The sequence below is a fragment of the Salmo salar genome, chromosome ssa18 (assembly GCF_905237065.1).
Source record: "Salmo salar chromosome ssa18, Ssal_v3.1, whole genome shotgun sequence".
In the NCBI taxonomy this organism is placed as follows: Eukaryota; Metazoa; Chordata; class Actinopteri; order Salmoniformes; family Salmonidae; genus Salmo; species Salmo salar.
In genome coordinates, this window is record NC_059459.1 from 61145958 (window position 1) to 61156362 (window position 10405).

At 40.1% G+C, this 10405-nt stretch overlaps 1 protein-coding gene across 1 annotated transcript in view; it reads left to right on the forward strand.

Moving 5' to 3' along the window:
• LOC106577616 (Kv channel-interacting protein 4) overlaps window positions 1-9211 on the forward strand; it is a 210419-nt gene extending 201208 nt beyond the window's left edge. Inside the window, exons 3-8 of the mRNA XM_014155831.2 lie at window positions 347-416; window positions 2087-2157; window positions 5892-5999; window positions 6330-6434; window positions 6687-6749; window positions 6885-9211. Coding sequence (XP_014011306.1) covers window positions 347-416; window positions 2087-2157; window positions 5892-5999; window positions 6330-6434; window positions 6687-6749; window positions 6885-6932 — 465 coding nt within the window. The 3' untranslated portion in view covers window positions 6933-9211. The remainder of the gene's footprint in view (window positions 1-346; window positions 417-2086; window positions 2158-5891; window positions 6000-6329; window positions 6435-6686; window positions 6750-6884) is intronic.
• The last annotated feature ends 1194 nt before the right edge of the window (window positions 9212-10405 follow it).

Genomic DNA, 10405 nt, shown 5'->3' on the forward strand with positions numbered 1-10405 from the left:
TGAATAAGTACTGGCACTGACCTGTATATACTTTCTGTTGTTTTTTTAGTCTTAAATGTTTTATTCTATTTTATCACTGCAAGGTAAGAATTTCATTGTACTGTTTTACACGTAACGAATAAACTTTAAAACTTGAAAGGCTACAGCGGTCTTTTTCTAAGTAGTACAAAATGTAACTTTTTTCAAGTCTTGCAGCATGGAGTTGGCCATGTCAGAGGCAAATTAAAAATACAGTGTGCGTCTGAAGCAAAGACCCTGTGATCACATCAATGTGCCTTTTTCAAAAACACGTTTTAATTGAGAAACCTTTAATGAATTATGGAATGATATTCCCTTTTCCTTGCAGGAGTGCCCGAGTGGTGTGGTCAATGAAGACACCTTCAAAGACATCTACTCCCAGTTCTTTCCACAGGGAGGTATGTTGACAGATCTGGTGAGAATTGTTCTGCTTGATGAATGGCTCCCATGAACCATGCTGCTTTAGGCTGAAATGTTTACCACGGAGTTGTGTTCTATAAGCACAAAAATACTTTGAAACTGAAAATTACTGCTTAAACTTGTCCAACGGTTATGGTCATCTTTTTCCTGTTTCAAACGCTTTCTGTTTTTTGTCTACTGAACACAACCCTGGTCGGGGACCGCTTCGGGAGCAGAATGAATGAATATCACATGACATGCAAAGTGGAAATGAAGACAGATTTGTTTTCTTTTCATGCTGACTTGAAAAAGCAAGTGTAAAATGCTAAGTCAATTTTTATTATGGATTTTTGCATTTGGATGGACAAAATGTGTACGGCCAAGGTGTGCTTTTGCTTTTGATTATCCGGTGGAATTGGGTCATTGGAATTGGTATAACTGGAAAGAGAGGGGTTTGGGTTCTTGGAAATAAGCACCTGAACTTTCTGTGGCACATCGATATTCAGTTAATTCAGCTCACAAAGCCCAAAGGTAAAGTCATGTGTCATGTTCTTCTACTTCGAGGTTCTCCCATTTTCTAATTCATACATTGTTTTTTTTAAGGCCCCTATAAGGCACTATATCTCACCCAAAAATAAATAAAACATATTTCTTCTGTTTATCGAAAGACACTGGAGAATGTGTCCCCCAAATCACTTTTATATGATGTGGCCGTAGCTAAATATAGCTCAAAATATATGCCTCTGGAGGTCTCTTGCATTACAGCAAGAGAGACCAAACTCTGTGTAAACGCCAGGGATATGGGCAGACTTGTCTACCTCTGCAAAACACACATCTTCATTTCTTTCACAATGATAAAGTACAGGTGCCTATAGTACGTTAGAAACCTATAAAAAATATAATTGTTCTATATAAACTGTATATGACAGTGCTGGACTGCAGCCAAAGTCACACAGATACGTTCTCCTCAACCAGTACATGAAGCAATATTGTCTTCATACTGTAGGTAATAGATCTACAGTATGTGTCTTATTGTCCACTGTACAATGATGGATTTCCTTTTAAGAAGCAATGTAACATTGTAATGTCGTTATATCGCTTGTTCTTTTGTGCTCCGTTTATTCGTTACACTGACTGGGGCAGCCTTTTCTGCTAGTCCCCCTGGGTTTCTTGCGTTTGATGGAATGTCATCTGCATTAGCCCATACGGCTCAACCAAAGAAACTCAGCACATTTTTATTTTATCTCTCATCTTTACAGCAAACACACACACGCTGTCAGTCAGTCGCAAACAGGCCAAGATTTGAGAGCTCACGCAGGCACAGACACAGACACTTAGTTCTGTTATGCTGCTTGAAAATATTTTAGGATTGCCTGAGAGTTGCAACTAAAACATGTGAAGATCCAACTTTGAAAGGGAGCGATAACACATCTTGCTTAAAGGCCTGCTACTGGGAAAACTATCAAATTAAAACAACTCTAAAAAAATATCTTATTCTTACTCTGCTTTGGGAAACAAACTAATGATGGCTTTTATGTTGACCAAAGGAGAAAAAACACCACAGTTGAAAATGTCTAGTTGGAACCGCTGTCAGCATGTACTGTCCGTGTAAATGAAGGTTGTGACTTGTCATCACAATGTTTGACCGAGACTGTGTCTCTCGTTTCAGACGCTTCGACATATGCACATTTTCTGTTCAACGCGTTTGACACGGATAAAGATGGATCTGTGAGTTTTGAGGTAAGCAAGTGTGTCGTTGACCGTTCATCACTGACTGACGTGGCTCTCTAAAGTATAATGGCATTGATACATTTTACATTAGAGATTTGGTTCTATAGTGTCAAAGTTGATGCAGGTGTGTTAATGCTGGGCAAGAACAAAAGCCTGAACACCCCGCAGGTCTCCAGGAAAAGGATTGACAGACACTAGTCCATACATTTTTTAAAGTTTTTATTTAACCTTTATTTAACCAGGAATGTTCCATTTATATATCTCAGTTTCTTTAACATTACACGTTTTAATATAGAATATACAGTTGTGGAGATTCCTTATATACAGTATATCAGTCTCTGATGAGATACTCAGTTGGTCTTCTCAGTCCTAATCCAGTTATCTACCCCATTGACCTAGGAGCATTTGACAGAAGTTGATAAAACTTTTCCATAGCTTGAGCTTTACCCACAAGACCCGAGATAATGTTGAAACTATATACAGTTGAAGTGGGAAGTTTACATACACTTAGGTTGGAGTCATTAAAACTCGTTTTTCAACCACTCCACAACTTTCCTCTTAACAAACTATAGTTTTGGCAAGTTGGTTAGGACATCTACCTTGTGCATGTCACAAGTAATTTTTCAACAATTGTTTACAGACAGATTATTTCACTTATAATTCACTATCACAATTCCTGTGGGTCAGCAGTTTACATACACTAAGTTGACAGTGCTTTTAAACAGCTTGGAAAATTCCAGAAAATGATGTCATGGCTTCAGAAGCTTCTGATAGGATAATTGACAATTTGAGTCAATTGGAGGTGTACCTGTGGATGTATTTCAAGGCCTACCTTCCAACTCACTGCCTCTTTGCTTGACATCATGGGAAAATCAAAAGAAATCAACCAAGACCTCAGAAAAAAATTTGTAGACCTCCACAAATCTGGTTCATCCTTGGGAGCAATTTCCAAATGCCTGAAGGTACCATGTTCATCTGTACAAACAATAGTACGCAAGTATAAACACCATGGGACCACGCAGCCGTCATACCGCTCAGGAAGGAGCGTTCTGTCTCCTAGAGATGAATGTACTTTGGTGCGAAGAGTGCAAATCAATCCCAGAACAACAACAAAGGACCTTGTGAAGATGCTGGAGAAAACAGGTACAAAAGTATCTATATCCACAGTAAAACGAGTCCTATATTGAAATAACCTGAAAGGCCGCTCAGCAAGGAAGAAGCCACTGCTCCAAAACCGCCATAGAAAAGCCAGACTACGGTTTGCAACTGCACATGGGGACAAAGATCATACTTTTTGGAGAAATGTCCTCTGGTCTGATGAAACAAAAATAGAACTGTTTGGCCATAATGACCATCATTATGTTTGGAGGAAAAAGGGGGAGGCTTGCAAGCCGAAGAACCACATCCCAACCGTGAAGCATGGGGGTGGCAGCATCAGTGGTGATCCTAACAGATCTAAAACAGGGAATTTTTTACTAGAATTAAATGTCAGGAATTGTGAAAAACTGAGTTTAAATGTATTTGGCTAAGGTGTATGTAAACGTTTTACTTTGTGTGTGTGTGTCATATATATATATATATATATATATATATATGCTGGGGGGGGGATTTCCATGTGTGTGTATGTGTGTATATACACTGCCCCAAAAAATAAAAGGGAACACTAAAATAACACATCCTAGATCTGAATTAATGAAATAATCTTATTAAATACTTTTTTCTTTACATAGTTGAATGTGCTGACACAAAATCACACACAAATAATCAATGGAAATCCAATTTTTCAACCCATGGAGGTCTGGATTTGGAGTCATACTCAAAATTAAAGTGGAAAACCACACTACAGGATGATCCAACTTTGATGTAATGTCCTTAAAACAAGTAAAAAATGAGGCTCAGTAGTGTGTGTGGCCTCCACGTGCCTGCATGACCTTCCTACAACGCCTGGGCATGCTCCTGATGAGGTGGCGGATGGTCTCCTGAGGGATCTCCTCCCAGACCTGGACTAAAGCATCCGCCAACTCCTGGACAGTCTGTGGTGCAACGTGGCGTTGGTGGATGGAGCGAGACATGATGTCCCAGATGTGCTCAATTGGATTCAGGTCTGGGGAACGGGCAGGCCAGTCCATAGCATCAATGCCTTCCTCTTGCAGGAACTGCTGACACACTCCAGCCACATGAGGTCTAGCATTGTCTTGCATTAGGAGGAACCCAGGGCCAACCGCACCAGCATATGGTCTCACAAGGGGTCTGAGGATCTCATCTAGGTACCTAATGGCAGTCAGGCTACCTCTGGCGAGCACATGGAGGGCTGTGCGCCCCCCAAAGAAATGCCACCCCACACCATGACTGACCCACCACCAAACCGGTCATGCTGGATGTTGCAGGCAACGGAACGTTCTCCACGGCGTCTCCAGACTCTGTCACGTCTGTCACATGTGCTCAGTGTGAACCTGCTTTCATCTGTGAAGAGCACAGGGCGCCAGTGGCGAATTTGCCAATCTTGGTGTTCTCTGGCAAATGCCAAACGTCCTGCATGGTGTTGGGCTGTAAGCACAACCCCCACCTGTGGACGTCGGGCCCTCATACCACCCTCATGGAGTCTGTTTCTGACTGTTTGAGCAGACACATGCACATTTGTGGCCTGCTGGAGGTCATTTTGCATGGCTCTGGCAGTGCTTCTCCTGCTCCTCCTTGCACAAAGGCGGCGGTAGCGGTCCTGCTGCTGGGTTGTTGCCCTCCTACGGCCTCCTCCACGTCTCCTGATGTACTGGCCTGTCTCCTGGTAGCGCCTCCATGCTCTGGACACTACGCTGACAGACACAGCAAACCTTCTTGCCACAGCTCGCATTGATGTGCCATCCTGGATGAGCTGCACTACCTGAGCCACTTGTGTGGGTTGTAGACTCCGTCTCATGCTACCACTAGAGTGAAAGCACCGCCAGCATTCAAAAGTGACCAAAACATCAGCCAGGAAGCATAGGAACTGAGAAGGGGTCTGTGGTCCCCACCTGCAGAACCACTCCTTTATTGGGGGTGTCTTGCTTATTGCCTATTATTTCCACCTGTTGTCTATTCCATTTGCACAACAGCATGTGAAATGTATTGTCAATCAGTGTTGCTTCCTAAGTGGACAGTTTGATTTCACAGAAGTGTGATTGACTTGGAGTTACATTGTGTTGTTTAAGTGTTCCCTTTATTTTTTTGAGCAGTGTATATATATATATAGAAATCCCCCCCAGCATACATATAATTAACATTAATGAAGAGTATAGGCTTACATATTACAACAGACATGTTGTCATTGCTCTACACCCTAGTTATCTGGTGTTAATAAACACTGGGACCTTCTGTCCTAGAGTACTGGATAACCCTCAAGCCTATTTCATAGGGATCCTAAAAAAACTCTACAAATCAAATCATATGCATTCCTTATTATTTAAGTTTCAGCGCTACAAGGATATAATGTTCTCTTTGTTCAATTGTTGCTTTTTGGGAAGAATATTGTTTGGAAGTATCATACCGATGAATGCATTATGTCTTTTAGACTAGATACTTAATTCACTTAGATATGGTAATTAATTCAAGTTCATTCTTTACACATGAATATACTTTTGTGTATGTTGGATGTACCAATATCATATCAATCCATTCAGGTTTAGCTGATGTTTGAGATATACTTGGTACAATTGTATTGTGTTTGTTGAAGTGCAAAGGTCTAATGGGTTGTGTTTCTACTGCAGGACTTTGTAATGGGCCTCTCTATCCTGCTCCGAGGCTCAGTCCAGGAGAAGCTCAACTGGGCCTTTAATCTGTATGATATTAATAAGGATGGCTATATTACTAAGGAGGTACTTACCATTAATGTCACAACTTGCTGTCACGGTGATGTTGATATGGTAGATGACTGAACAGTGTGAATCATATATAGATTTCTTTAAATATGAATAGAAGGGATAACCATACTGACCTAATAATTGTAAAGTGTTGTATGAGTGATGACCTTCTGTATGTAGATACAAAGCATGACGTCTTTTGAATACTGGACAACCAGTCTAATGATATGTAAAAAAAGAACGATCCCCTACTTTGTCAATGTTTCATAGTATGATACCCTGAAAGTCGGGTATTGCATAATGTACTTGTCAACATATCCGTTATCTTAACTCTCCGTTTTAAAGGAAATGCTTGACATCATGAAGGCCATCTATGACATGATGGGGAAATGCACATATCCCCTACTCAAAGACGATACACCTCGGCAACACGTGGAGATATTTTTTCAGGTATGGTTTTTATTTTTAAGTTCCGTATATTGTTGCCAAAATGTGCATATTATATTCCCCATTAGCAGCATTTATTGTATGGACCCGTAGTCCAATGCTTGTCATATTTAGATACAAATAACCCTAAAGTACAGTGACATTTGTTGTGTGGAATGAAATGACCAATTTACCATCTTTTCAATTTATTTCTGTCTATACTGTTACATTATATTGTGTTTGATTCTCAACATCTCTGCCCTTCCTGACCAACAGAAGATGGATAAAAACAAGGATGGAGTTGTAACCATAGACGAGTTTATTGACTGCTGCCAAAATGTGAGTTATTTCTGCCTTCTTTTCTGCAATCGCATCATATGTTTTGCATAATGCAGTATTTAGTACCTCTGGTATTCACATAAGAGTTGTCAGTGAAGTAGCAACATATCTTTAAAAAGTATCTTTGTCCACCAGGATGAGAACATCATGAGATCGATGCAGCTCTTTGATAACGTCATTTAACTTGTGGCTGACGTGGAGAGCTCTGGACCGGACTATCAACAGACTTTATTCTATCAACTGTACGCTGTTCAGGCAAACGTATGGAAGTATTGTCACACAACAAATACAGTATAGATGTAATGGTATGAAACATTCTGGAATAACTTTGCAAAAAAAAGCCTTGATGTTTCCATTCTTACGTTTTCAATTTGAGTTTTGTGGTTTGATTGAGTAAATTGAACTCTTCAAACCTGTGAACAAAGATGCCTCGATCTTAACAGCTGTGCCGCAGTCAGTGTTTATCTGCAGTACAGGAAACCCGGATGTGTTAGATTTTGCCACTGCCTTTGAACAGATGGACAACAATGAGTTTGAAAGGTGAGCGTTTGTGATGAATAGTGACAAGCAAGCGTTGCTAAAGTAGGCTACAAATTCCAAGGTTTTCCACCCACCATGGTCCATCCTTTGCTCTCACAGGACCCGGATAAAATATAGACTTAACATTGTACCATTTAAAAATATATATGTATATACTATCTGAGGACTGTTCAACTAGAATGAGACAATGCCCTCCACATTGAATTTGATGAGTCTGGACAGTGAAAAGTATCCTTAGAAGCACACAGGCTGGTGTTACTTATAATGAGTCTACGCATAGGAGAAATGACCATCTTGTCACAAGATTATGCTGCTTCTAAATGTATTTTATGTGACCCTACGTGTGTATTTCCCTGTTTTGAGATGTTTCCTGTCGACATGTTTCCATTCATGTTTCGAAGCACTATTTTGTAGTTTACACTGGTATGTTTGATTTTATTTATATAATATGGTAGTCAGTGTACAAAGGGATAGTCAGATGTTCAGTATTAAGCAGAAGCTAACTCTTGGGGTGAATTTACAGTCTTCTTGGGTATGTAATATATATTGATCACTGTCTTATAAAGAGGATCATTGGGATGAAGTTATACAAGCAAATCTGATCTCTGTCACCTTTGGTTTTGTAAATATATTGCCCTCTCCAGAAACAACCCCTAGCCCCAACTTTCTAGGCGATTGCAGAGATCTGGGAGGATTGGACAGGTGTAGCAATATGCCGATAATTCCACTCGGCCTGTCAGAAGGCAAGGTGGAGCTATAACCTATTTCACTTTGTATCTATCCAATCCTCTCGAGACTTGTTCACACTGCAGGCCTTCACACTGCTCAAATCAGTTTTGTTTTTAAAATCTATTTTGGAATACTGACTGTCTAAACAGCAAGTTACAAGTGACCAAATCGGATTTGTGTGTTCAGACAGCAGTCATTTGCTGGTTGTCATAGTAATGACAGGTGTGTGCACAGTGGTGTAGGCTGATTGGTGGTACTTCTCAGAAGTTATGTGGCCATGGACCTTTCCCAGTTGTTTTGAATGTTCAAACACTTTTAAGGATAAGATGATCCAACTTTCAAAACAAGTGGTAGCTGTTTAGCTTTAACTAATGTGTTTAAACAAACTAGTTACCTACTACATGTTCTTGTCAAACTGGCAACAAGCTAGCAAGCAACAATATATGCCAATTAAGTCTAAAAACCACATGAGGGAAAATCAGATTTGACTGTTCAACCCAATTCGAATGGCCAGGAATCAAACCACCTACAAGTGTGTTAAGAGTCTAGCTGTTGTTTCTGGATAGAGGTTGCTTCTGGATGGGGTCTGTGTTTGGTTTCTTTGCATAATGAAGACTGATTGGCTGCTGCTCTCTCTGATTAGAGCCCTGATTGGCCCCAAATGTGGGCAGGCACAGAGCATGCTGGGCTGCAGATGGGGCCTCACCTTCCCCAATCTCACTCACTCACAGGTGGTTCCAAAAACCCTACTATTTTGTCCTCGTCTATCTAAAAGATTGCTTTTACCAATGTGGACACAAGCAAGGTAGTATCTGCAGTATTCTGTGCATTTCACTTGTCTGGACTTAATTGGCAATTACTTATATATCCATGTAAATGTACCCATGGGAATATGTCTGATGTCCATATGATTAAGGAAAGTCTAGGATAATAACTTGTTTGTGTACCTAACTTGATCTTTTTTGACCAATGATTTTGTTCAGCTTGCTAATTATCTCCTAAACACATGGGTCAAGTTAAGTAGGGCACAGAAAAGCCTGCAATGAAAAACAAGTTATTTTTGGACAAGTTCAGGTATAGCCTCTACAAATCCAAGAGTGGAAGACTCCTCTCTCGTCTCTAACATGAAGGCTCACTTTTTGTGAACAGTCCCATCACAAGTCAGAATGTTGAATAAACTTAATTTGAACGTACTTTACCTGTTGTCCGCTGATTTTGTCCTTTATGTAAGAGGTCGTCTGAGACAAAATACCCACGGAGTAGCATTATTAACCCGACTTTCAGTACGCTGGTCTATATCGGTTTGTATTTTCAATGCTGACGCAATTCGCATGTGACTTGCACAATATGTCAACAATGGCCGAGCTTAACCGAAGCACAGACTGAATGTTGTCCCAAACAAATTTCACAAGCACTTCCAGCTGATTGCAGGGAACAGGCTTTGGTCGACTACGTTCGGTTACATTTGCCTATTGTTCACATTGTACATCATGTGAAATACGTCAGGAGGTGGAAAAAACAAGCGACAGAACCTACCGGCGCAGCAAAAAGTCGGTTAAACAATACTTTCCTATGGACATTTTAATCTCCACTACCTTCCAGCAAAAGGACCAACAGCACGGACAACCGGTAAAGTAACCTAGTTTGTAGAGACTATTACATATTTTTAACAGCAACTTTTTTCAGACTGATTATCCATGGCGTAACCATAGTAAGTCTGATATTTAGGCAAGTTCAGGTAGTACCTGTTTCATTCCATCTCAAAACATTTTCTTCTTACTGAATATGTCTCTGGAAAACAAGTTCCCTAATGATAAAGTGTTGCAAAAAAGTGACTTATGTCAATCTGTTCTTCAACCTTACCTCCTAATGTATTTAAATCGATCATTATTGCATGAGGGTAGTAATTTGGTTCTATGATTTCTGATTTTATGCACTCAAATTCTGATCTTGGAAAATTTGAATGCATCAGAAAAAAGCCTGTTAAAATGAATCAACTACTATTTCTCATGTTTTTTTTAACACTTCTGTACTGAATGTTAATTTGCTTGTGCCTACCAAATGATACCTTCAACTTTAGCGCTGTGACAGACACTTAGGGATGGATAGAAATGTACAGAATGGGTATCTGGAGGAAAAGGGGGTAGGGTCATGCTTTTTCAATTTCAGTCAAGGGGAGGGTTTAGTATTTTTTTATCTAGTCCAGGGGTGGGTCATGTAATTTGTAATTGATGAAACGTCTCTATTTCTCAGTATTTTAGAATGAGTTGCTAATTAGGCTATATATCAGATTGACATAAGTGCCCGTTGCCGCCCCTCACCTCTGATTCTCCACTGGGCGCGCAATATTTACATTTACATTTAAGTCATTTAGCAGACGCTCTTAT